Consider the following 27,847-nt stretch of genomic DNA (forward strand, 5'->3'; position numbering starts at 1 on the left):
CACCCTACCTCCATTCTCCACAAAGCCGTGTAACCAAGAATACTAGAGTTCTACCACACGCATGATCCTCCTCAGTCCTCAAACATCAATGCTCAAGTTTTCTATTCATCTTCCCGCACTATAGCACAATATGGTAGCCCTCACGGCATACATAGATGACGCGATTGGTACGAAACTGGAGCTCAATGAAAACAAAGGTTTGGTGTGGTGTTTCAAAAATTTATTTCGATTGAAATCAACATAATGTAATGACTTAAGTGATTTCCAGGTGCAAAGATATTTGGGAAGCACACTAACCAAGGTGTTGAAAAATGCCGAAAAGACTTGCGAATCAAGAAAGTAGGATGACAGATTTGGACGATTTCAATTTGAATGCTAAGAAATTTAAGTCTCAGGCTGATTCCCATGCTGATGCTGAAACTCAGGTCCGAAATCACGCCTTAATTAGTAAAACTACTATATCCTGGTGAGTTTTGAATGGCAAGAGTTCTTAGATAGATCTAGGTCCTAGACAGCAAAGGTGAAGGCGAGTGTGAACATGAATTAAATAAGCTACAGCTTGAGCTATATTTATATTTTTTTATTTTGAGCAAATTAAGACACTAGACTCTGAACTATTGGGTGTGGTTAGACTTTATGTAGGTTCCCAGTATTGTTTACTTTCTAAGGTTTTACAAACTTGGCTATCTAGTTATCATTAATGTGCATACCTACCTATTTCACAGCAATTCTGAGATGCCAATAAATGGCAATAATGGCGATGACGCAGGCTCAAAGGAAGGCAACCAAGACAACTTTGAGAAGCCTGGCACTGAGGTAAGCACAAGGAAAGGTAAACTAATGTAGATCAATATTTTGATTTGGTCAATTGTAGTGAGTACCTTTCACCATAGTGCATGCATAGTTCTTATGCTTTTGCTCCTTTTGGGTTATTTTTTTGTTATTTGAAAAAATTGCCCTGCAAAGTTTTGCTCACATTTACTTATCATTTCAGGGGCTATGCCACACCACCAGATTGCCCACACCGCTCTCTGACAGTTCTGGTGACCAACCAACCTCTCTTTTCACAGCTGAAGATAACCCCATCTAACCCAGCCGACGATCGCGACTATTTTGCCTCATACAGCGGGCTGGACATCCACCGTACGATGATCGACGACTCTGCGCGCACTCAGGCCTACCGGCACGCCATCCTCACCAACTACCCGCTCTTCTATGGGAAGACAGTGCTGGACGTGGGCTGCGGCACCGGCATCCTGAGCGTGTTCTGCTGCCTGGCCGGCGCCCGCCGAGTGTACGCCGTCGATGCCAGCGGTGCGGCCAAGTTCGCGCGCGCTGTGGCGGCCGAGAACGGCTACTCGGACCGTATTCGCGTGCTGCAGTGCCGCGCGGAGGAGGCTGAACTCCCGGAGCAGGTGGATGTAATCGTCAGCGAGTGGATGGGCCACGCGCTGCTGTACGAGTCCATGCTGGACTCTGTGCTGGTGGCGCGCGACCGCTGGCTGCGGCCCGGTGGCGCGCTGTTCCCCGAGCGGGCCGTTCTCAAGATGGCGCTGTGCACTGCACCGGAGCTGGCGCTGGAGACCGGCGGCGCGCAGTTCTGGCGCGGCGTGTACGACCGGTACAAGGTGAGGATGACCTGTCTGGCGGAGGTGGAGGAGCGGCGCCGCTGGAGCGACCTTCCGGCCCGCGTCTGCGCGCTCCTTCCCGAGGAGCTGCACTCGCACGCGGCCACAGTGTGTGATCTGAACCTCCACACGGTACGGGCCGAGGAGCTCCGCGAGCTGCGCGCTCCGGCAGTCGAACTGCAGAGCTTCGGGCGCGCACAGCTGACGGGCCTCGCGCTGTGGTTTGACGTGCACTTCCCGGGCGGAGACGAGCTGAGTACGTCCCCGTACGTCACGGAGACCCACTGGGGTCAGACGGTGTTACCCCTGGAGCCGGTGAACGTCGACCAGGACTCGACAGTGCAGTGTCCGATGGTTATGAGGCCGGACCCGAAACACCCGAGGAACTGGCGGTTTAGTGTCGACCTCGCTGTCGGGGACGGGGATTCCAGAACTATTCAGTGGGTTATGGACGGCACTGGATGAAGGGCTGGTGGAGAGCTGCTGGCATACCGTGATAAGTCATGTGAATGGGCTTTTCTCAATGGAAAACCTGATGGGAGTGTCGAGCGTTGTCATTTTGGTAGGTCTGTATTTTATAAAAGGCTTCGATTTGGTGGCAAGTGTACCAAATATATTGCCACCCGCGTCATTAGTGAATGTCAGTATTGGTTCAGCAACTTCCAACCGCTCCCAGTCCCAGACTGTCCGGCTGCTGCTGTTTTGTGTTTCATTGCATTCCCTACAGGGTGTCCCGAAAGTTTTGCAACATCCGTTTTCCCATATGTTTTGTCTCTACCGCTAATATCAACGTTCCACTGGCAACCTTCCGCTTGTCCCGGGTAGACGGCGCGACTGCCCACCCAACCCAGCGGCGGTTATTGCCGCGGGGCACGGCTGACCCGTCTGGGGCGGCCGCCGTCTGACCTTAGGTCAGTCGCAGACATGAAGGTGGCCGGGCGGGTAACGCGCAGAGAGGCGGTGCGCTCCCGCGCGATCGGGTTGCTGGAAGGTGGCGTGGCGCAGGGGGTTGTCGCAGAGAAGCTGGGCGTCGATCGGACCACTGTCTACCGGTGGTGGAAACGTTTTCGCGACGGCAAACCGTTAGCCGACAAGAAACGTTCAGGCCGGCCGCGTGCCGTGTCCAACGTCGCCAGAATCGTCTGTGCCAAAGTTGCTGGCAAGCGTGGCCAAAGCGTCAGGAAATTGGCCACGCGGCTGACGCGAAAGGGTTACCCGGTGTCAAAGTCGGGTGTCCATCGGTTCATGACCCAGTTGAAGCATTTCCGGTCGTACAAAAGATCAAAACAGCCGAAAATGACAAGAAAACAGAAGCTTGCAAGATTGGAATTTTGCAAGAGGGTAAAAAATTGTGGCTTCGATGAGTTCAAGAACGTCATCTGGTCCGACGAGTCCATCTTCGAAATCCAGCACACGCCAAATCGGCAAAACGATCGAGTCTGGGCGAAATCTCGCGACGAAGTGCCCCCGGTTGAAACCATCAAGCACCCCGCGAAACTCATGGTGTGGGGCGGAATGACCGCACAGGGCCTGACTGAACTTCACGTGGTGCCAGACTGTCAACACCGCATACTACGTGTCCGAGATTCTGGAGGGCTCACTTCTGCCGGCGGTCAACCGTAAGAGCAGCAATGGCGGTGTCACGGAGAAGAAAATCGTCGACCGGAGGTCAGAAGGAATTTTTATGCAAGATGGCGCACCAGCACACACCGCAAAGCGGACACAAGAATGGTGTGCGGAACACCTCCCAGGGTTTTGGGGTAAAGGGGAGTGGCCTGGCAACTCCCCCGACCTAAACCCGATAGAGAATGTGTGGGCAATCATGAAGGAGAGCCTCGACCAGCAGGAGCCCGCCACCAACCTGGGTCAGCTCGAGCGCCGGCTGAAGAAGGCCTGGAGAGACATCTCCGCGGACACACTGCGCCGCCTGGTGGCCAGCATGCCATCACGTGTCCAGAAGTGTGCCCGGCTTCGCGGTGACTATGTTGGTTGTTAAATAAAGCGGAAAGGACAACTCTGAAGTGTTTAATTTACAACGTTGTTGCAAAACTTTCGGGACACCCTGTAGACTTCGTCGAGCCTAATAGCGCGGCACCTGTTTCACCACGTCTGTCCAAGCCAGGACTCCGCCAGCTCCACAGCGAGTCACACGCACCTTCGCCCCCCACTCTTAAAAGAAAACTATTTCACATATCGTTTTATTCATTCAGTTTCTCCGTGGAATTGACCGCAACCATGCCGTACAATACACACACACGCACACAGTCTGTGCCCGGCGCGGCGCGACACCCACGGCTGTACAAACATTACAGAGAGGACACCGGCCGCGCCGGCGGACCGCCCGCTCGCGCGCGCGCGCCCAGCGCCCCCTGAATAAATAGCGCGCGCGCGCCGCGCACGGCCGCCGGCCGGTCCGCTCGCCCGGGGCAGTGGCGCCGCCACCGGCGCCGGCGGCTCCGCGGGCCGCGCGACACTCAACAGTCGGGGACGCCAGCGTGAAGTGAACTAAGACACAGCGTCGAGGACCAGATAAAAGCTAAAAGGCCGGCCGGCGCGGATGGTGGCCCCTGAGAGGGTGGGGAGGCGGCGCGGCGCCCGGCGGCGGCCGCCCGCTCGGCCTGCCGGTCGTGGAATGTGTGGCGGCGGCTATCACAAGGTTGGGTGGCGCGCAATGTGACCGCCGCCGCCGCTAGGTGTCGGACATGAACGAGTTCTGAGACTTGAGCTCGTCCAGCTCGTGGATCTGCTGTCGCAGGAAGAGGATCCTGAAACAGACGCACACACAGACGGGTCGCGTCAGACAGGGGGAAGGAGTCCAAAGCTGATAATGACTGTGATACACCTGAAAGTTATGTAACTAAATTCAACCGCCGAAATCACCTAGGTGTGGTAGGCCGACGCTCAACTCAACCCCAGAGGCCAGAATGAACCAAAATCTGTCCAGATTGAACCAAAACTTATTTTGAAATCAAATGAGCAGCTCAGTACAACCACACAATATACCAATGAACATCATACGCCCAGAACAGGACGGCCACATATTTGCTCCTGTAGCGCGCCATAAATCTCGGCCAGTCTCTTACCTTTGTTCCTGTAGCGTGGCCTGAATCTCTGCCAGTCTCACTAAAGAGCGGGCCATCTTGAGGTCGGTGGCCGCCTTGGTCATCAGCAGGCTGGCCACGTGGCACGCCTCGGCGCTGGTTCGGTTGGCCTGAGCGGACGGGGGAGAGCAATGGTCAGTCAACAGTGCTGTTGACGTCTGCTCAGACCAATGACGACCGAAGGTAGCGTGAGAAAATAAAGCTCAGAGAAGGACGCAACTGCAAGAGGCGTGACAACACCGCAAGCCACCACAAAGCCCAATAAATAAAGAAGGCGAAAGAAATGTGATGGTGAGCAGGTTCGTCAATGCAGGTAAATAACCAAAAAGCCCAACGCAACCCAGCAGCAGCTGGGTCAGTTCATGAGAGGTTCAGTCACATGACAATTGCCTGGCGGAAGCAGGATAAGTGATTTCGACAAACCCTATCCATTGATCCGCATTACAAATAGCAGTAATTGCCCTCCACTTCTGCCACGATTCTTTAACCACCCACCCACCACCCAGCCACGACGACCTTCCCCAAACCTCTGTTCGGACGGCCGGCCGGATGAACCGGATGGAATTACTCACCTGTTTCTCCATCAGCGTGGCCGGCCACTGGACCACGTGCTGGATCAGGTTCTCGCTGTAGTATTGGAAATGGGCCGGTGTGAGCTGCGGCGCCACGGCCGGCCGCAGCGCCGCCAGACTCGACTGCTGCAGGCTGCTGATGCTGCTGCACGGACTCGCCACTGCGCGACGGAGGCAGGGGAGAGGGGGTCAGGGCACGAAAACGGGACAACACGAGTGTCCTACCACTTACTCGGTGTAGTAAATGACTATGAGCATTGAACGCATATTTGACACTACACGGCATGTGAACCAGAATTTTCTCGCCATGACATCCATGGCAGCCAAAATAAATTGAAGAACTTCTAAACGCGAGTAAGAAAACAGAACATGATCAAACGATAGACACCTGGAAGTTCAAACGACCCGTTAGGAGCTCCTGGTAAAGACTAAAAGCTGCACCCAAAGTTTCCTATCACCGCACAAGGACAACCCTTCCGCCAAGCCGATTTAATTCATCTTCTCTCGAAGATTTCTGTCACAAAGTGCGCAGCTCTGCATTCCGCAGCATTATGCGAGAACAGCCGACCGCCCTTGACCACTGCCCTCGACTCGGGAATCGATCACCCCAGGGACGTGTCAACTTGGTGTCGACATTACAGCCGGTGCGCCGAACCGCATTTACCAATCAGCGGTCAATCGGGTCCAGTTACCGCCGAGCGGCCGGCCGTCCTTCGAGCCCAGTCTCGGCCGTGAACTTATGGTTCCGTGGTCCCTCGTGGCCCATCTCCTCCGAACCGACCTCACAGCCGCCTGCCATACCTTAAGACCGTAGCAGCCTCAGGCTACTGATACTTTCGACTTTGATTCGCAACTAAACTGTGCACTGCACAGTATGTTGGCATGATGAGCTGTCAACTGCCGGCTAGTTGGATCTGCAGTGCATGGACTCGCTAAATTATCCTTCAATACCAACACAAGAACACCAAATCAGTCCGCCTACCACCCCTCTACACCAAACGACCAACGAAAGAACCCCACTCAATTCTGTACAGACATATCCACTCTCCCTTTCTTTCCTATCTCAATCTGGTTCTTCTCCTTTCTCCTTTCCACTGAGATTCGCACTCCCCTCCCCCCGTCCGTCCACTCACGGTCGGCTCGCCGGTCGGGCGTGTCCACGGGCTCGGAGAGTGTCGGTGTGGGCGGGCCGCGGTCCTCCGCCGGCGGCGTCTCGCCGCCCGGTGCCGCCTCCAGGAGACGCGGCAGCGCCGCTGACAGGCTGACGGCCGTCAGGCTGGCCAGCCGAGGCGCGGCGGCCTCCGACAGACCGCCGCCGCCGCACGCCGCCTCCTCCGTGGGCGTGCTGTCGCCTGAAGAGATCTCCATGTCCTGCTGTGGGTCCGGAGCGGCCGGGTCAGGTTAGGTTATCATATACTACTGCAGGTCCGGGACGAGGTAAGGTCAGGTCAGATCGCCACACGGGTGGAGGACAGGGCAAGGTCAGATCTTCAGGTCCTACTGCGGCGGTGTTGGATTTCACGCACTGGCCTCCGTAGACTACAGCCGATTACGAGATAACAGCTTGCGATTTAAACCCCTCAGCATCAGTCAGTAGTGCAGCCGACAAGAGGCCGATCAGAGGACGTGCACGCAACGTAAATCTTTCAGTTGGCTGGGTGTAATTTTCCGACCAAATGTACTGCCTCCCTGAGTATCTGATGTAGCGATTTGAATAAGTGGTAAAATACCTGGGGGCTTTGATGATCATGAGTTAAGCTCAGTTTTAGTCACTGTGTAAAACAATGTCCGCTAGTGATCTTTACCGGAAAGGCTGAGGAATGAATCGGGATAGCTCGACAGAGAGGCCTTCGTTACTGGTCAAGCTGTTCAAGCCGGGAAATTCATGAAGTCTTGTCCGGTGAACTATTGATAATAAAGTAAAGTAGCTTTCAATCTCACCAGTATAGCGCCTTTTGGGGCGACTAACGGAGCGAGCGAGGGGGCGAGTCTTGCACGTGCGAACTTTCGAGGGGGTACCTCCAACTGACTTGTGCACGGCACCCTACTGACCGGTTTCTAGCGATGTGCCAAATTTGAGCACAATCGGCCCAGCCGTTCTCGAGATCTGGGAGCGGCACCCTGCACGTGCGCACGTGCAAAATGGGTCTCAACTGACTTGTGCACGGCACCCTACTAACTGGTCCCTAACCGTGTACCAAATTTGAGCGCCATCGGTCCAGCTGTTCTCGAGATCTGGAAACGACCCCTGCACGTGCGCACGTGCAGCAGCACCCCAACTCTGGCACATGGATATGCAGTGCCTAGTGGGTGCCTACCTAGTAGGAATAGTCCAATACTTGGTAGAAGGAATGCAGCTACCCTACAAAAATTACCGCATGTAAATCGGTCAAGTGGTTGCTGAGATATAAGCCTCGCAAAAGCGTCCGCACGGCCGGCCGGCCGGTCGGCCGGCCGGCCGCTCATACTCAGAAATTTCTGTAAATCTAAGGAAAGACTACGCTCGCTTCGCTCGCTCCGTAATAAACGTTGTCAAATAAAATGGCTCACAAAACCTTTCACGCAACAGACGACAACGATACATTTTGTTGATAAACTTTTTGATTCCATAAAAGTGCAAAATGCTGCGATGATTCCATGACTTACCACCGCTGCAAGGTTAAAAAAACCAAGGCGGATTCCGAAAATCCGTGCATCCTAGACATGAGCCACTTACTATGAAATACAACCCTGCTACATAAGCAATTATCATTCAGCAATAATTTCGCATGAACACAGCCTACAGGTATCTTTTCATCTATGAAAGTTCTTGCATATATCGACACTTCTCTAACAACCCACACCAGCTCAGTTGCTGACACGGCCAGCCATTCGAAACTAGTAAGACTTCTACGGGGGAATCACACACAGACAGGAGACTATCCACTGTGTCCAGTGTCCACTGTTTGTCACACGGAGAGCACCACAGGGGGAACGGCGGGGGACGCGTCACAGGGGAGGGTCGGACAAACACAGGGGCCGCTAATTACTAACTGTTATCTACGGGAGGGTCGGCGGAGGGTAGGGAAGCCGGCAACGGACGGAGGCAGGGGAGGCCGGACTGCGCTAGGGAGGGGAGAGAGCTACACGCGCTGGCAGCTAGCGCTGACCGTGTAGCGGGACGGGAGGCAGGGGAGGCCGTAGGAGGGGGAGAGAGCTTCAGGCACTGGCAGCTGGAGCTATGTGCAGATGAGGAGGCTGGTTGGGAGAGGGAAGAGCTTTAAGCGCTGAGAGTGAAGCGGGGAGATTGCTTCACGCGCTGAGGTTGAACTATGTGAAGCGGGGTAGGATTCCGACTGGGAGAGAGCTAAACGCGCTGGCGGCTGGCGCTGCGAAGCGGGCAGGAAAGGCCGGCAAGAAAGGGGAAGAGCTATACGCGCTGGCAGAGAAAGCTGTACGCGCTGAGGCGACTGTAAAGCGGGCAGGAAAGGCCGGCGGATTCGGAGCTCCGCTCGCTGGCCGCTGTGACTGTGAAGCAGGGCAGGATGCCGCCTGGGGAAGGGAAGCTAACGCTGCCGTCCAAAGGAAGAAAACCGTAAGCGCCATTTACCAAATTTTACAGGAGAGCACTTTTTCGGTTTTCATTTAATACACTCTTACAGAGTGGATGTTTATTGTAAAATTAGGTATAGAAATGATGCTTTCTTTATCAGCAACCTACTGATATGCTTTATTTCCCTCAAAATTGAATACTTTTTGCTATATTTCAATAAATGCTTTTTTCCTTAGTCAACAAGTCAACATTTAGGTGCATCTGTCAAGTCAAATAAACGTATGTCAAGCCTGAATCTCACGGATGGCGGATACGCTTATTTACCTTGGTCACCATGGGCCGAGAAAAAGTGGCAAAAAGACGTATGATGTGACTTACGTCTTTTTGTTTTTGATACTAACCTCCGTCTTCCTACTCAATGACCGGCCAAAAAGCGTAAGTGCACGATACGCCTTTCTGCCCTTTGTCATTTCAGCCGAATTCGAGATAAAGTGACAATAAAATAGCCGTATGTCGTACCAGAAAATGAATGAAATGAATGAAAAGGAAAGAATGAATGAATGAAAAGCGTATTAAGTACCTACACATGAATCCGGGGCAACTGCGTAAAATAATGCGGCAAATGAGTGTAAAAACGGAGTCAGAGTCGGGGTCAGTCGAAGTCAACAATTCTGACAGGAGTTGGAGTCGGGATCGGAGCAACTTTGGAAGCCGGAGTCGGAGTCGCGACTTCGACTCTGCATAATTCATTGCCTGGACAGCGACACGCAGGGATGCGGAGTCGGGGTCGGAGTTTGAGTAGGAGTTGGTCGGAGTCTACAGTTCTTCACGAAGTCGGAGTTGGAGTCGATTTTGGGAGCCGGAGTCGAGTTACCGAAAATCTCGACCGCTCAGCCTTGGTCAAAACAGAAGCGTCGCTTTCCTTCTAGCTCAGGATGTACCGCACTGTTGTCTTGGCTCTGTTCTGCAGAGCAAGCAAGAAGTCTGTGGCGGGAGATCAGCCCCAGCAGATTCTTGCATGGCTCGTCGATTTTCTTGTGCAGCATACGGGTAAAGATCCGGAGGAGATTGCCTTCTCTTTAGTGCTCGAAGGTACGGCTCTCGCGAAATTAAGCGGTAGGTTTGCACTTTTACATTTCCGGTTATATCTCAGAAACTAATCGAACTACGATGAAGCTATTTCACGATCATGGCCGGCTTGTGAACCAACAAGTCGATCGCATCTTCAACACTTATAGGCGACGAATGTATAGCCTGAAGTACACTAAATTTTCTAGGTGCAAACTGCAAAACCTACCGTTAAAACCCGCGAGACCTGTACCTGTAATACGGTGCCGCCGGCGGATACGACATGCTGACGGGACGCTATCGTGTCACAGTCACACTTAATTGTGTGAGTTCCACCTCCTCGCCTGTCCTTAGGAGTGGCTGACTGCGTACTTGACTGCTCCACCCCGTTGTGTATCGAAGCATCGTTGCAGGGTAGGCGGTGGTCCGTACCATAACCGGCTGCCCCCTGTCCACCCCGGTTCACGTTGTGATGACGGAAACCGGGCTGATGCCGGTGGCCGCCCGCCGGGCTGTTTTAGAGGCCAAGCTCCTCGCCAAGGCATACGTGCTAATCGAAATGACCCGCTCAGGTCAGCCGCGGAGGCGGAGGGGCGACACCGGCTGAAATTCGTGACGGACTGGTGCGAGGCCGTGTGCGATGCGTGACGGGCCGCTGGGATCGTCCCACCGTTCAGTCACCCTGCAGCCAACCCGCTCACCGCCGTGGGAGGTGACTGCCTGTCCCCACGTTACATTCGGCCTGGACATCGAGATTCTGCGACTGGGAGCCTCGGCCGATGGTCTGCGCCGGGCGGCGCGGCGACTTCTGATCTTTCTTCTCCAACGAGCCACCTGGGTGTGGACGGACGGTTCGGCGGACGCTGGAGTCCACTGCGGAGGAGCTGGAGTGTTCGTGGACTGGCCGGACGACTGACGAGCCGCGCTCCCGTCGACGTCCACCAGCTCCGCGCCGGGCACTGAACCAGGTCCCAACAGTGTTTACCCAAAATCGTCAAAAGTCCCACTACCGCCTGCGCCAGGTGCGAAGATGAAAGATGCACCGCGGCCAGATGCAGCATCTGTCTTGAAGAGGCGGACACCCTGGCGCACGTGCTACTGAGGTGCATCAGTCATCACCCTCATGACCTGCGGTTTTGCGTGCTGGGAACAAACCACCCGACGACCGAGGAGCTGCGTAGCGCCGACGTGGTGGCGGCTTTGGGGGGCCGCCTTCGTCTCCCTTCAGAGCCGATTGGCTACCCCTCTTTGGGCCGCAGAGAGACAAACAACAACAGCTGAGCTCCCCGGCCGGCCATGTCTTCTCCAGCTTCAGGACGGAGCTGGCCGCGCTCCGCTCAGCCCTGGACCACATGCGAGCGAGACCATACGCAGCATGCGAATCTTCCAACAGTTTTTTTTTTGTACGGACTCCCAGGCAGCACTCGCGGCCCTCCGGGAGGGGGTTGGGGGGTGACCCAAAAGTCCCCGCTGGGTACCGTCGTATGGATGGGTTTGGCAGCACTGGTCGTCCCGCCCCATCACATCCACCTGCAGTGGGTGCCGTCCCGCTGCAGCATCGACGGGAATCAGCGCGCCGACCAGGTCGCCAAGGAGGCGGCGACGCTCCCCAAGCAGCGGTCCAGGTGGATGTCGGCACCGCCCACCGCGCGGTTATCAGAATAGCATGCGACCGCGCCGTCGCCGCCTGGCCGGACGGCTGGTACCCGGGACCGATTGCCACCGCCGCGCCGATGGCGGAGGAGGACCGCTCTTTAGCCGAAGACGTTCACCAGCTCTGTGCGAGCTACTGGTCGGGGCCCCGCCAGAGCCTGCACTGGATCGTATGGAACTCTACCGTGGAGTGCTGCCAGTGCCCCGACACCGATTGCGCGGCGGGCCGGTGCACCGTGTGCCGACAGGAGGCATACACTCCTGTTGTTGTTGATTGTTGTTGATTTTCCCTCCGGCTGCGGGTGGCCCCGCGGCGTAGCCTCATCGGCTCTGGAGGGCCCTGAAGGCGGCCACCAGGGCCGCCACCACGTCACTGCGCCAGACCTCGTCGGGTGTTGGTAAGATGTTCCTTACGGCCGGGATTCTGAGGCGAACACCCATCAGGCCCGGGCACGTGAGCAGGATGTGCCGGGGGGTGTCCGCCTCTTCGCCGCACAGCGGGCACCGGGCGGCCTCGCATAGCAGGTCCCGGCATTGGGCGCAGGCGGCTGAGGGGCTCCGGCCGATGGAGTGCAGGAACTGGGTCGATCCACTCCAGTGGCCAGTCCGGATCTGGTGGACATCGATGGCTGATCGCCGATCCAGGTTGGAGATTGGGGGCAGGTATCTCGTACCCATCAGCTCACGGTACCAGCCGGTCGCCGCTCTGCGTGTCGGGTCCGGGTATGACGGTCTGTCCCTGGCGCCCGGTCCCTGGCTAGACAGTAGACGGACCGCAGCCTTGTAGATGGTGTTGACGTCGATGGAGGCGATTTCTTGTTCCAGCGCCGCCGCCTCTCCCGCCAGCACGTCCACCGCCTCGTTGCCTGGGATCCCACAATGGGAGGGGACCCACTGCAGCGTCACGTGGCGGTCCGGTGCAGCGATTTCCAGCAGGCGGCTCCATATCTCCGCCCCCTTGGCCGTCCTCTGGGCCGAAGGCCCCTCTCTCAGTGCAGCCAGGGCAGACTGTGAGTCAGTACAAATAAACGTATGTCCATCGAGCTTGCCATTTTGCTTGGGGACGGGTATACTGACAATGGATAAAAACCGTAAGTCCATCGTACGTCTTTTTGCCATTAGAAATTCGGCAGGGTGACCAGGAAAATAAACGTATACGCCCACATACGGCTGGCCGAAATTGTCGGACAATCCTTTCCAGAATGGAAGATAAACGTAAGTGCATTTTTTCGGTTTCTACCAAGGCAAATAAACGTATATCCATCTGTAAGTTTATTTTCCGTTGTACCATGTTGACAATGTATGGTGGCAAATAAACGTAACTGAGCACTTGCGTCTTTTATCCATGGTTACTCCGAGTTTTAGCCGATTTTTCGTTGATCATACGTTTTTTTGTCAAAGATACGTTTATTTGCCAGTATTATAAAATGCTTTATGTGACATAAGGTTATTTTGAAATATTTTATTCTTGTATAACTTGGTATAAAATCATTTAATATCTGTGTAATGTATATGGTTAGATGCAGAATAACATGACGATTCCAATGATACCAATAACTCATTTTCGGTAAAAGTGGCGCTTACGGCTTTCTTCCTTTGTACGGCAGAACGCTGGCCGCTATGACTGTGAAGCGGGGCAGGATGCCGCCTGGGGAAGGGAAGCTAACGCTGGCCGCTGTGACTGAGGCGGGGCAGGATGCCGCCTGGGATGGACGGCGGTGAGGAGCGGCGGGGCCAGGACTCACGGGTCTGGCGGCGCGCCGGCGGCGCTGCCAGCGGCACCGGCGACTCCTCCCAGCGCGGCGGTGTCTCTGGAACCGGGACACGGAGCCACTCAGCGCGCGGCGCCGGCACCGACGCCAGGAACGGACCGACACCGGACGGTGCGTGAGAGGATAGACAAGCAGGAGGCCCACCGCCGACAAATTATAATGCATAACAAACATACTTGACAAGACATGTTGATATTGTGCAAATGTAGGCTAGAAAACTAATAGAAAAACGGGCACAATGAGACAGTTATAAATGAAAAAAGTCAAATACCAAAATTGCAATCCAACTGAAATAAAATGAGAACACAATGTTCAACATAACGACTACCAGGGAGGTAGACCGTGAAACCAGCACTTGCCCCGTCTCAGACCGTCTCGGGCGCGACCCTCAGACACCCTGTCCTCCCACCCCACTGCCGTGGGGTGGGAGCCCGCCCTCTCGTCGTACCTGTGTCTGTCCATTGGTGCGCGGCTCGTCGGAGCGCCGCCGCAGCCGGTCGGCTCGCTGCTCGGCCCTGTCGCGATGCGCGCGGCTGCCGCTGTCCCGCGGCGTGCCCACCTCGCGGCTCTCGCTGCCAGAGTCGCGCCGAGCGCCGGCGCCCACCGACACTCGGTCATAGCCTGTGGGCGGAGGGGAAATGTGATCAGCCTGTGGATAGAGAACATGTCATCCCAGGCAGGTGGATAGCTTACGGTGGAAGCTGTCAGCATGCGGACTGTGGCTGACTGACTGGGCATACCGCCATAGGAACTCAAATAGACGAGAAACACCATCCCGGCTAACATCTCCAGTCTCTCCAGTCTCTCCAGTCCAGTCTAACATCTCGTCGGGTCTCTGCTCAGTCAACACCACCACGCACCTGACTTTGTGTCCGCTGCTGCTGCCGAGGCGGCCGCCGCGGCGCCGGCCGATCCGGCCGCCGCCGGGGTGGCCGCGCCCGGCGCCGGCCGCTGGTGCGGGCCCGGCTCCGAGTCGCGAAGCTCGCGCCGCTCCGCCTCCAGCCACTCGCGCGGCTTGTCCCACTGGGACACCTCCGTCGTCGAGTTGTAGTAGTACTTTTTGCCCGACGAAGAGACGTGTTCCGTCCAGGACCCGACGCGCGACGGCCGGTCGTCCCTGCGCACCTGGGGACGGACAGAGACAGTGGGAGAGATGTGACGTGGAGCGCCAGTAGCTGGTTACAGAAACAGAAAACTAGGGGAATGTGGTGAATCATCATTCCCTTTGATACTTTTTGCCCATGCTTTATTATCAGCTAAAAATACATAAGCAACTTGACAAAGCGGATCACAGATTGAACCAAGAATTAACGGATCATGTTTGTTTGATTATGCCATGTTTGTATTCCAGTGAAATGAAAGGATCCAACAATGAACATGCTTATTGGCCCTTCATTAGTTTCATAAGCTCACCCTGACAACCACATCGTACGCAAGAATCACTACACACGAATCGTGTGCAGTGATTCTTGCGTACACGATCAATCTAGCCTAGAAGGCATTTAAGCAAGCAAAACGAGCCGCCAAACGACGGCACAAATACAAAGCACAAATAATCATGACCATGAAGCGCCCGTCAAAACAGGACACGCCGAGTCGAGCACCAACCTCTGATCTGTCCCTGTCTGACCGCTCGTACGAGCGACTCGAGTCTCGGTCCCTGTCTCGCTCTCGGTCCCGGTCCCTCTCGCGGTCTCTGTAGCGGTCCCGGTCCCGGTCCCGGTCTCGATCACGGTCCCGGTCCCGGTCTCGAGGACTGCTCTCAGAAGCTGAAACGCGACCAACAACGGTCAGAAGACCTATGTAACACCAGTGATGACCGGATCTCAAGATGTATAAAAAGGTAGAAACTGACTAAAAGGTTTTCAAGCCCTCTTAGCGTATTTGCCATCAGCTAACACAAAGGCGCAATTTGTTTTCGTTTCCCTCCCTTTCCTTCGCTAGCATTGAGGCATCACGACCAAGACACTTGAGTAAGTTAGAGCCAACATTGAGAAATCACCAAGCAATAGGAGTGGCAGAATTAGCTTTTTCATTTCCCATGGGTGGTTCCCCACTTGCAGCAGTACGCGGCTCGTGTCTGACCTCTGTGCCTGTCTCTATCTCGGTAGTCGCGGTGGTCCCGGTAGTCTTTGAGTCGGCCGTCGCGGTGGTACGAAGACTTGCTGCTCGCGTAGCGCGGACTCTGGGAGCGCGAGTCCGGGCTGACGCTGCGTGTGTAGCTCGGCTTGCCGTTGGGAGAGGTGTGCACCAGCATCTCATCGTACCCGGACTTTGCACTGTAGCTGTGAATGGAGGCAGAAGCTAGGTGTCAGAGTGGCGAATGACTAAGGACGTGATGGTCAATTTTAAAATTGACACTCCATCCTTGAAATTTGATATTTCATTGTTACAGAATTTAAACAATACAAACCAAAATATCAACTAATCACAGGAAAAGTGTACAGCACACATTTGTAGCACTCACTTATTACCATCATTTCAATGGGAAACCACAGTTTTGGTCTTGTCTGACCAGCAATTTTCCACTCTCCCCCCCCCCCCCCTTTGGTGAGGAATTTTAGTGACATACCATAGGTGAGACTTATGTGAAACTTCTGAAATCTGGTATGAAAAAGTACACACTATCCAGAGCTAAATGTCATAATTTGCAAAAATGATTAATGTTACCAAGGTAACCAAATTCATTTCTGATAAGCTGCTAAAAACATGGCAATAATGATATCCAATAATTAAGTAGAACAATTTATATTAAAATGACAATCTTAAGAATTATATCATTACAATTTAAGCCTCAATTGAGTTCCATGGTACTATGAGGCTTAAAACCATTTTAGAAAAAGGTGAGACAGGTGAAGCAGTTTTACATTGAAATCAGAATTATCTTCAATTTCCTTTCATCACTGGTCCATTAAATTTTAGCTAACTTTACTTAAAATAGGGTAGGTACATTTTAAACAAAGCTGAAAATGCTTTTCATATATTCCACATTTAACAAACTTATCAAGTCTTGATTTGTCAATTGCTATGAAGAGTGGTTATCATATTTGCACCATTTAGCATCTGTTACTTGTTTGATTGGTAGGTGATGGAAAACTAGCAAATAGAACTTATAAAACCTTGGAACTTTTGAACCAATCATTCCAAAAGGATGACAAGATGTATTTTTCTTTAAATACAATAGGTATCACTAAATTCTTCTTTTATCAGTAGGTATTGATCTGAATTGATTTTACAAATAAGTGATAAATATTTCAAAAATATGTGCACTTCCATTAAAAAAACACAAGGAGCAATATCCACACAGCCAAACCAAGCAGCATTGTGCATGCACTATGCAGAGCATGAGGAAATTGCTGGGGCAGTTACATGACCAATGACTCAAACCCTACCCCTCTGCTCTTTCTCTTTCTGTAACTCTGAGCCTTCATTGTCCTTACTCCAGTTATATCATTAAGCATATTTTAGAATTGCATTGTTGAACAAGACAAATGCATGAAATCTCTACCCACGCCCTGGTTTTATGTGCAAAAACCTTTAACCTTTATGAACATACAACTTCACTCATTTTTTTTTTTGCAACAGTTTTATGATTTCTTATACCTACTTAAAATGATGAAAAAGAAAATAATCTTGATATTTACAAACATATTTTTGAAATATTTTCACATAGGAGGAACTATTTTTCATCTTTGGTAGAGGCTTAATAGTGTTTGCAGCAGAAGTTTATTATGTGTTGACCAATCATATTACGTACCAACACCTAGTTAAAAACAAACTGGATGCTGATTGGCTGATGACTGGCCACTGCCAGAAGTGGTTGCATTCTTTGGATTGTTGAGTAAGGCATTGCATTCCTCCTAAGGCAATGATTTCAGAAGTAGAATTAATGCATCTTTTCGTACGGCAATTGTTGGGGTGTAAAAGCTTCAGAATGATGCTATGTCTCAGCTCAAACTACAAAACTTGCCATTCCAAATGAAAACCCCATGTTAAAAGTGGTAATTTTCCTTGAAACAGTCAAGGTAAGAATAACTTAAGATATAAGCAGTGAATGGTCACCAATTATCAGCTTGCTGCCAGCAAGCTGCAAGGTGCGTATATCATGAGGCGGGGGTAAATGTCAAGTTTAAGTCCTAAGAAGATTTCATTGATAAATTTTTCATATTTTTACATTATTTGACATCCTGAATCCAAAAATGATACTCATATGTCTCGCAAATAAAAGAAAAAAAAAACATAATCAAACCTGACCTAACCTTACCTACATACCTATATGTAACGGAAGTTAGCAGGGATTCAGCAGGGGTTCAGCAGGGATTCAGCAGGGATCGACGGCCCCTACGATTTCGCTGAATTTTGGTGGAGAGGTGCAGAATGGTGTCCTCTATCGAAAATCCTAGTGCCAAAATGCGGGGAATCCATCAGGGGGGCCACAAATCCCAAAAAACAGTATGCCCTCAGGGCACAATCGACGAACTTTGAAAACCCTACTTCTAGCCGTCAAAACAGCTAAAAATGCACGTCATTCGAAAGAGGACAAAATTTTACGTGCAACGAAACCAAATTTAGGGGGCTAGCGCCCCCCTGAACCGAACAAAACAGCTTCAAATATATGGGCCCGGGAGTATGCCCTCGGGGCATAAATAAACGTTTTCAACAATTTCGGGCCTATAACATCGACAAAATCCAGCAATATGCACATCATTTGAAAGAGTGTAATTTCCCAAACAAAAAACCCAAGTAACATTTTTCGATGGGGCCCACCTGGGGCCCACGGGACACAATTGAAATTTGGGGCCAAATGGGGCGGCCCCTAAGATTTTCTTCAAAATTTGCACAGACACTCTCCTGGGCCCCCTCTTCAATCTGGCTGAAGAAACCTACCGGGGAATGCAAAGGAAGGGGCCCAAAGAGGGCCCCAAAGAGGCCCTTTCTAAGTATTGCCCCTAATTTCGCGACCAACCCCGGCAATATGCACATCATTGGAAAGAGCGTAATTTCCCAAACAAAAAACCCAAGTAACATTTTTCGATGGGGCCCACCTGGGGCCCACGGGACCCAATTGAAATTTGGGGCCCAATGGGGCGGCCCCTACGATTTTCTTCAAAATTTGCACAGACACTCTCCTGGGCCCCCTCTTCAATCTGGCTGAAGAAACGAAGAAACCTACCGGGGAATCCAAAGGAGGGGGCCCAAAGAGGGCCCCAAAGAGGCCCTTTCTAAGTATTGCCCCTAATTTCGCGACCAACCCCGGCAATATGCACATCAATAAAAAGAGCGTAATTTCCCAAACAAAAAACCCAAGTAACATTTTTCGATGGGACCCACCTGGGGCCCACGGGACCCAATTGAAATTTGGGGCCCAATGGGGCGGCCCCTACGATTTTCTTCAAAATTTGCACAGACACTCTCCTGGGCCCCCTCTTCAATCTGGCTGAAGAAACCTACCGGGGAATCCAAAGGAAGGGGCCCAAAGAGGGCCCCAAAGAGGCCCTTTCTAAGTATTGCCCCTAATTTCGCGACCAACCCCGGCAATATGCACATCATTGGAAAGAGCGTAATTTCCCAAACAAAAAACCCAAGTAACATTTTTCGATGGGGCCCACCTGGGGCCCACGGGACCCAATTGAAATTTGGGGCCCAATGGGGCGGCCCCTACGATTTTCTTCAAAAATTGCACAGACACTCTCCTGGGCCCCCTCTTCAATCTGGCTGAAGAAACCTACCGGGGAATCTAAAGGAAGGGGCCCAAAGAGGGCCCCAAAGAGGCCCTTTCTAAGTATTGCCCCTAATTTCGCGACCAACCCCGGCAATATGCACATCATTGGAAAGAGCGTAATTTCCCAAACAAAAAACCCAAGTAACATTTTTCGATGGGGCCCACCTGGGGCCCACAGGACCGAATTGAAATTTGGGGCCCAATGGAGCGGCCCCTACGATTTTCTTCAAAATTTGCACAGACACTCTCCTGGGCCCCCTCTTCAATCTGGCTGAAGAAACCTACCGGGGAATCCAAAGGAAGGGGCCCAAAGAGGGCCCCAAAGAGGCCCTTTCTAAGCATTGCCCCTAATTTCGCGACCAACCCCGGCAATATGCACATCATTGGAAAGAGCGTAATTTCCCAAACAAAAAACCCAAGTAACATTTTTCGATGGGGCCCACCTGGGGCCCACGGGACCCAATTGAAATTTGGGGCCAAATGGGGCGGCCCCTACGATTTTCTTCAAAATTTGCACAGACACTCTCCTGGGCCCCCTCTTCAATCTGGCTGAAGAAACCTACCGGGGAATCCAAAGGAAGGGGCCCAAAGAGGGCCCCAAAGAGGCCCTTTCTAAGTATTGCCCCTAATTTCGCGACCAACCCCGGCAATATGCACATCATTGGAAAGAGCGTAATTTCCCAAACAAAAAACCCAAGTAACATTTTTCGATGGGGCCCACCTGGGGCCCACGGGACCCAATTGAAATTTGGGGCCCAATGGGGCGGCCCCTAAGATTTTCTTCAAAATTTGCACAGACACTCTCCTGGGCCCCCTCTTCAATCTGGCTGAAGAAACCTACCGGGGAATCCAAAGGAAGGGGCCCAAAGAGGGCCCCAAAGAGGCCCTTTCTAAGTATTGCCCCTAATTTCGCAACCAACCCCGGCAATATGCACATCATTGGAAAGAGCGTAATTTCCCAAACAAAAAACCCAAGTAACATTTTTCGATGGGGCCCACCTGGGGCCCACGGGACCCAATTGAAATTTGGGGCCCAATGGGGCGGCCCCTACGATTTTCTTCAAAATTTGCACAGACACTCTCCTGGGCCCCCTCTTCAATCTGGCTGAAGAAACCTACCGGGGAATCCAAAGGAAGGGGCCCAAAGAGGGCCCCAAAGAGGCCCTTTCTAAGTATTGCCCCTAATTTCGCGACCAACCCCGGCAATATGCAAATCATTGGAAAGAGCGTAATTTCCCAAACAAAAAAACCAAGTTACATTTTTCGATGGGGCCCACCTGGGGCCCACGGGACCCAATTGAAATTTGGGGCCCAATAGGGCGGCCCCTACGATTTTCTTCAAAATTTGCACAGACACTCTCCTGGGCCCCCTCTTCAATCTGGCTGAAGAAACCTACCGGGGAATCCAAAGGAAGGGGCCCAAAGAGGGCCCCAAAGAGGCCCTTTCTAAGTATTGCCCCTAATTTCGCGACCAACCCCGGCAATATGCACATCATTGGAAAGAGCGTAATTTCCCAAACAAAAAACCCAAGTAACATTTTTCGATGGGGCCCACCTGGGGCCCACGGGACCCAATTGAAATTTGGGGCCCAATGGGGCGGCCCCTACGATTTTCTTCAAAATTTGCACAGACACTCTCCTGGGCCCCCTCTTCAATCTGGCTGATGAAACCTACCGGGGAATCCAAAGGAAGGGGCCCAAAGAGGGCCCCAAAGAGGCCCTTTCTAAGTATTGCCCCTAATTTCGCGACCAACCCCGGCAATATGCACATCATTGGAAAGAGCGTAATTTCCCAAACAAAAAACCCAAGTTACATTTTTCGATGGGGCCCACCTAGGGCCCACGGGACCCAATTGAAATTTGGGGCCCAATGGGGCGGCCCCTACGATTTTCTTCAAAATTTGCACAGACACTCTCCTGGGCCCCCTCTTCAATCTGGCTGAAGAAACCTACCGGGGAATCCAAAGGAAGGGGCCCAAAGAGGGCCCCAAAGAGGCCCTTTCTAAGTATTGCCCCTAATTTCGCGACCAACCCCGGCAATATGCACATCATTGGAAAGAGCGTAATTTCCCAAACAAAAAACCCAAGTTACATTTTTCGATGGGGCCCACCTGGGGCCCACGGGACCCAATTGAAATTTGGGGGCCAATTGAGCGGCCCCTACGATTTTCTTCAAAATTTGCACAGACACTCTCCTGGGCCCCCTCTTCAATCTGGCTGAAGAAACCTACCGGGGAATCCAAAGGAAGGGGCCCAAAGAGGGCCCCAAAGAGGCCCTTTCTAAGTATTGCCCCTAATTTCGCGACCAACCCCGGCAATATGCACATCATTGGAAAGAGCGTAATTTCCCAAACAAAAAACCCAAGTTACATTTTTCGATGGGGCCCACCTGGGGCCCACGGGACCCAATTGAAATTTGGGGCCCAATGGGGCGGCCCCTACGATTTTCTTCAAAATTTGCACAGACACTCTCCTGGGCCCCCTCTTCAATCTGGCTGAAGAAACCTACCGGGGAATCCAAAGGAAGGGGCCCAAAGAGGGCCCCAAAGAGGCCCTTTCTAAGTATTGCCCCTAATTTCGCGACCAACCCCGGCAATATGCACATCATTGGAAAGAGCGTAATTTCCCAAACAAAAAACCCAAGTAACATTTTTCGATGGGGCCCACCTGGGGCCCACGGGACCCAATTGAAATTTGGGGCCCAATGGGGCGGCCCCTACGATTTTCTTCAAAATTTGCACAGACACTCTCCTGGGCCCCCTCTTCAATCTGGCTGAAGAAACCTACCGGGGAATCCAAAGGAAGGGGCCCAAAGAGGGCCCCAAAGAGGCCCTTTCTAAGTATTGCCCCTAATTTCGCGACCAACCCCGGCAATATGCACATCATTGGAAAGAGCGTAATTTCCCAAACAAAAAACCCAAGTAACATTTTTCGATGGGGCCCACCTGGGGCCCACGGGACCCAATTGAAATTTGGGGCCCAATGGGGCGGCCCCTACGATTTTCTTCAAAATTTGCACAGACACTCTCCTGGGCCCCCTCTTCAATCTGGCTGAAGAAACCTACCGGGGAATCCAAAGGAGGGGGCCCAAAGAGGGCCCCAAAGAGGCCCTTTCTAAGTATTGCCCCTAATTTCGCGACCAACCCCGGCAATATGCACATCAATAAAAAGAGCGTAATTTCCCAAACAAAAAACCCAAGTAACATTTTTCGATGGGACCCACCTGGGGCCCACGGGACCCAATTGATATTTGGGGCCCAATGGGGCGGCCCCTATTGGCCCCAAATTTCAATTGGGTCCCGTGGGCCCCAGGTGGGCCCCATCGAAAAATGTTACTTGGGTTTTTTCTTTGGGAAATTACGCTCTTTGCAATGATGTGCATATTGTCGGGGTTGGTCGCGAAATTAGGGGCAATACTTAGAAAGGGCCTCTTTGGGGCCCTCTTTGGGCCCCTTCTTTTGGATTCCCCGGTAGGTTTCTTCAGCCAGATTGAAGAGGGGGCCCAGGAGAGTGTCTGTGCAAATTTTGAAGAAAATCGTAGGGGCCGCCCCATTGGGCCCCAAATTTCAATTTGGTCCTGTGGGCCATAGGTGGGCCCCATCGAAAAATGTTACTTGGGTTTTTTGTTTGGGAAATTACGCTCTTTCCAATGATGTGCATATTGCCGGGGTTGGTCGCGAAATTAGGGGCAATACTTAGAAAGGGCCTCTTTGGGGCCCTCTTTGGGCCCCTTCCTTTGGATTCCCCGGTAGGTTTCTTCAGCCAGATTGAAGAGGGGGCCCAGGAGAGTGTCTGTGCAAATTTTGAAGAAAATCGTAGGGGCCGCCCTATTGGGCCCCAAATTTCAATTGGGTCCTGTGGGACCCAGGTGGGCCCCATCGAAAAAATGTTACTTGGGTTTTTTGTTTGGGAAATTACGCTCTTTCCAATGATGTGCATATTGCCGGGGTTGGTCGCGAAATTAGGGGCAATACTTAGAAAGGGCCTCTTTGGGGCCCTCTTTGGGCCTCTTCCTTTGGATTCCCCGGTAGGTTTCTTCAGCCAGATTGAAGAGGGGGCCCAGGAGAGTGTCTGTGCAAATTTTGAAGAAAATCGTAGGGGCCGCCCCATTGGGCCCCAAATTTCAATTGGGTCCCGTGGGCCCCAGGTGGGCCCCATCGAAAAATGTTACTTGGGTTTTTTGTTTGGGAAATTACGCTCTTTGCAATGATGTGCATATTGCCGGGGTTGGTCGCGAAATTAGGGGCAATACTTAGAAAGGGCCTCTTTGGGGCCCTCTTTGGGCCCCTTCCTTTGGATTCCCCGGTAGGTTTCTTCAGCCAGATTGAAGAGGGGGCCCAGGAGAGTGTCTGTGCAAATTTTGAAGAAAATCGTAGGGGCCGCCCCATGGGGCCCCAAATTTCAATTTGGTCCCGTGGGCCCCAGGTGGGCCCCATTGAAAAATGTTACTTGGGTTTTTTGTTTGGGAAATTACGCTCTTTCCAATGATGTGCATATTGCCGGGGTTCGCGAAATTAGGGGCAATACTTAGAAAGGGCCTCTTTGGGGCCCTCTTTGGGCCCCTTCCTTTGGATTCCCCGGTAGGTTTCTTCAGCCAGATTGAAGAGGGGGCCCAGGAGAGTGTCTGTGCAAATTTTGAAGAAAATCGTAGGGGCCGCCCTATTGGGCCCCAAATTTCAATTGGGTCCTGTGGGACCCAGGTGGGCCCCATCGAAAAATGTTACTTGGGTTTTTTGTTTGGGAAATTACGCTCTTTCCAATGATGTGCATATTGCCGGGGTTGGTCGCGAAATTAGGGGCAATACTTAGAAAGGGCCTCTTTGGGGCCCTCTTTGGGCCCCTTCCTTTGGATTCCCCGGTAGGTTTCTTCAGCCAGATTGAAGAGGGGGCCCAGGAGAGTGTCTGTGCAAATTTTGAAGAAAATCGTAGGGGCCGCCCCATTGGGCCCCAAATTTCAATTGGGTCCCGTGGGCCTCAGGTGGGCCCCATCGAAAAATGTTACTTGGGGTTTTTGTTTGGGAAATTACGCTCTTTCCAATGATGTGCATATTGCCGGGGTTGGTCGCGAAATTAGGGGCAATACTTAGAAAGGGCCTCTTTGGGGCCCTTTTTGGGCCCCTTCCTTTGCATTCCCCGGTAGGTTTCTTCAGCCAGATTGAAGAGGGGGCCCAGGAGAGTGTCTGTGCAAATTTTGAAGAAAATCGTAGGGGCCGCCCCATTGGGCCCCAAATTTCAATTGGGTCCTGTGGGCCCCAGGTGGGCCCCATCGAAAAATGTTACTTGGGTTTTTTGTTTGGGAAATTACGCTCTTTCCAATGATGTGCATATTGCCGGGGTTGGTCGCGAAATTAGGGGCAATACTTAGAAAGGGCCTCTTTGGGGCCCTCTTTGGGCCCCTTCCTTTGGATTCCCCGGTTGGTTTCTTCAGCCAGATTGAAGAGGGGGCCCAGGAGAGTGTCTGTGCAAATTTTGAAGAAAATCGTAGGGGCCGCCCCATTGGGCCCCAAATTTCAATTGGGTCCTGTGGGCCCCAGGTGGGCCCCATCGAAAAATGTTACTTGGGTTTTTTGTTTGGGAAATTACGCTCTTTCCAATGATGTGCATATTGCCGGGGTTGGTCGCGAAATTAGGGGCAATACTTAGAAAGGGCCTCTTTGGGGCCCTCTTTGGGCCCCTTCCTTTGGATTCCCTGGTAGGTTTCTTCAGCCAGATTGAAGAGGGGGCCCAGGAGAGTGTCTGTGCAAATTTTGAAGAAAATCGTAGGGGCCGCCCCTTTGGGCCCCAAATTTCAATTGGGTCCCGTGGGCCCCAGGTGGGCCCCATCGAAAAATGTTACTTGGGTTTTTTGTTTGGGAAATTACGCTCTTTCCAATGATGTGCATATTGCCGGGGTTGGTCGCGAAATTAGGGGCAATACTTAGAAAGGGCCTCTTTGGGGCCCTCTTTGGGCCCCTTCCTTTGGATTCCCCGGTAGGTTTCTTCAGCCAGATTGAAGAGGGGGCCCAGGAGAGTGTCTGTGCAAATTTTGAAGAAAATCGTAGGGGCCGCCCCATTGGGCCCCAAATTTCAATTGGGTCCTGTGGGCCCCAGGTGGGCCCCATCGAAAAATGTTACTTGGGTTTTTGTTTGGGAAATTACGCTCTTTCCAATGATGTGCATATTGCCGGGGTTGGTCGCGAAATTAGGGGCAATACTTAGAAAGGGCCTCTTTGGGGCCCTCTTTGGGCCCCTTCCTTTGGATTCCCCGGTAGGTTTCTTCAGCCAGATTGAAGAGGGGGCCCAGGAGAGTGTCTGTGCAAATTTTGAAGAAAATCGTAGGGGCCGCCTTATTGGGCCCCAAATTTCAATTGGGTCCCGTGGGCCCCAGGTGGGCCCCATCGAAAAATGTTACTTGGGTTTTTTGTTTGGGAAATTACGCTCTTTCCAATGATGTGCATATTGCCGGGGTTGGTCGCGAAATTAGGGGCAATACTTAGAAAGGGCCTCTTTGGGGCCCTCTTTGGGCCCCTTCCTTTGGATTCCCCGGTAGGTTTCTTCAGCCAGATTGAAGAGGGGGCCCAGGAGAGTGTCTGTGCAAATTTTGAAGAAAATCGTAGGGGCCGCCCCATTGGGCCCCAAATTTCAATTGGGTCCCGTGGGCCCCAGGTGGGCCCCATCGAAAAATGTTACTTGGGTTTTTTGTTTGGGAAATTACGCTCTTTCCAATGATGTGCATATTGCCGGGGTTGGTCGCGAAATTAGGGGCAATACTTAGAAAGGGCCTCTTTGGGGCCCTTTTTGGGCCCCTTCCTTTGGATTCCCCGGTAGGTTTCTTCAGCCAGATTGAAGAGGGGGCCCAGGAGAGTGTCTGTGCAAATTTTGAAGAAAATCGTAGGGGCCGCCCTATTGGGCCCCAAATTTCAATTGGGTCCTGTGGGACCCAGGTGGGCCCCATCGAAAAATGTTACTTGGGTTTTTTGTTTGGGAAATTACGCTCTTTCCAATGATGTGCATATTGCCGGGGTTGGTCGCGAAATTAGGGGCAATACTTAGAAAGGGCCTCTTTGGGGCCCTCTTTGGGCCCCTTCCTTTGGATTCCCCGGTAGGTTTCTTCAGCCAGATTGAAGAGGGGTCCCAGGAGAGTGTCTGTGCAAATTTTGAAGAAAATCGTAGGGGCCGCCCCATTGGGCCCCAAATTTCAATTGGGTCCCGTGGGCCCCAGGTGGGCCCCATCGAAAAATGTTACTTGGGTTTTTTGTTTGGGAAATTACGCTCTTTCCAATGATGTGCATATTGCTGGATTTTGTCGATGTTATAGGCCTGAATTTGTTGAAAACGTTTATTTATGCCCCGAGGGCATACTCCCGGGCCCATATATTTGAAGCTGTTTTGTTCGGTTCAGGGGGGCGCTAGCCCCCTAAATTTGGTACCGTTGCACGTAAAATTTTGTCCTCTTTCGAATGACGTGCATTTTTAGCTGTTTTGACGGCTAGAAGTAGGGTTTTCAAAGTTCGTCGATTGTGCCCTGAGGGCATACTGTTTTTTGGGATTTGTGGCCCCCCTGATGGATTCCCCGCATTTTGGCACTTGGATTTTCGATAGAGGACACCATTCTGCACCTCTCCACCAAAATTCAGCGAAATCGTAGGGGCCGTCGATCCCTGCTGAATCCCTGCTGAACCCCTGCTGAATCCCTGCTAACTTCCGTTACATCATACCTATAACCTACCAACCTACAACCTACAAACCTACCCTAACCTAACCTAACCTACAAACCTACCTACCTACAACCTAAAACCTACAAACCTACAACCTAACCTAACCTAAAACCTAAAATTTTTGCTGTTTCATATTCGTATCAAAAGCGCCACAATTGTAGTTAGGACCTAAACTTGACATATACCGAGGCGGGTACCTGGAAACCTACCTGCAAATCATTAGTCTTTAATAAGCGAACAGCACAGCCTACAAAACGCTCATAAAAAAGATGGCAAAAATGCAAAGATAATGCCAGCATGCTGATAGATCAAGATAATTCAAGTTAAGTGCAAAATTACGACCAAATGAAAAAAAGAAACAGAAGACATTATTTAGCACTGTTGCAAGCAAAGCCCGAGTAATATTTATCTGATTTAAGAGTACTATTCTAAGATTATCTCTGAGTCGATTTGGACACGTGAAACGATTAATTAATATTCAAACAGGGCATGGGGAAACAATGCGGCGAACGTTTATGCAAGAACGTGGTCATTTCGTACCCATCATTCAGCCGAGGAAGTTTCCTAGCATGCATCACCATCAATGCCAGGTTATTTCATCGAGTTAATTACAGAAAATAAGTTGAAAACATTGATAAACCATACATGAAACGCTTGAATATCTAAACACAGACGCGCGTTATCCACTGCCGAACTCATTCGCCATTGCTCATCCGGGAACTCCGCTAAGCTCCGCCCCCAAATCCGACTTCACAGCGTTCTTGACGATCAGCTGATCGGTGAAATGCGCTGCTAAATTGTTGGGCGTGGAAGAGAACGATGCAGACTGATGATTCACAAAGTGTTTCTCTCAGAATTAGGATTTATGGAGTTAAGTGGACCATTGATTTGCTTCACTTTGTGATTTGAAAGGTTTCCATACCTGCTTTTTTGTTGTAAACTAAGGTATGGGTGAGTGATTGCCCAAAACTTGTTGCTCTTTTTAGGCTTAGCTAAGCAATAGCAATCTTTAGCCATTCAGCAACTGTAGGGTTAAAATATCAAGAGTCTGTTACACAGGTTCAAGAGACACAGCAAGTACTGTTCAGTGCTGGTCAGTATT

The 27,847-nt window shown here is 51.9% G+C and overlaps 2 protein-coding genes across 3 annotated transcripts; one reads left to right on the top strand and one right to left on the bottom strand.

Moving 5' to 3' along the window:
• Positions 1-160: 160 nt before the first annotated feature.
• LOC122363441 (protein arginine N-methyltransferase 6-like) lies at positions 161-3,182 on the top strand. Its single transcript, XM_043332712.1, has 3 exons — positions 161-466; positions 726-816; positions 1,071-3,182. The coding sequence occupies exons 1-3, from the start codon at positions 312-314 to the stop codon at positions 2,091-2,093; spliced, it is 1,269 nt and encodes a 422-aa protein (XP_043188647.1). The 5' UTR covers positions 161-311; the 3' UTR covers positions 2,094-3,182.
• A 630-nt stretch (positions 3,183-3,812) lies between these two features.
• On the bottom strand, positions 3,813-27,477 carry LOC122363442 (WW domain-containing adapter protein with coiled-coil homolog). 2 transcript variants are annotated; one of them, XM_043332713.1, is made up of 10 exons: positions 27,286-27,477; positions 15,412-15,611; positions 14,935-15,095; positions 14,187-14,451; positions 13,775-13,947; positions 13,300-13,365; positions 6,435-6,675; positions 5,302-5,462; positions 4,712-4,839; positions 3,813-4,393 (listed from the first exon to the last, which is right to left on the bottom strand). In XM_043332713.1, exons 1-10 carry the CDS (start codon positions 27,324-27,326, stop codon positions 4,318-4,320), a joined length of 1,512 nt encoding a protein of 503 aa, XP_043188648.1. In that variant the 5' UTR covers positions 27,327-27,477; the 3' UTR covers positions 3,813-4,317. The 2 variants fall into 2 exon arrangements, with proteins under 2 accessions (XP_043188648.1, XP_043188649.1); XM_043332714.1 differs by lacking the exon at positions 13,300-13,365 and having other exon boundaries at positions 27,286-27,463.
• Positions 27,478-27,847: the final 370 nt, after the last annotated feature.

This window comes from Amphibalanus amphitrite, unplaced genomic scaffold (genome assembly GCF_019059575.1).
Source record: "Amphibalanus amphitrite isolate SeventyFive unplaced genomic scaffold, NRLGWU_Aamphi_draft 000620F_arrow, whole genome shotgun sequence".
NCBI lineage: Eukaryota > Metazoa > Arthropoda > Thecostraca > Balanomorpha > Balanidae > Amphibalanus > Amphibalanus amphitrite.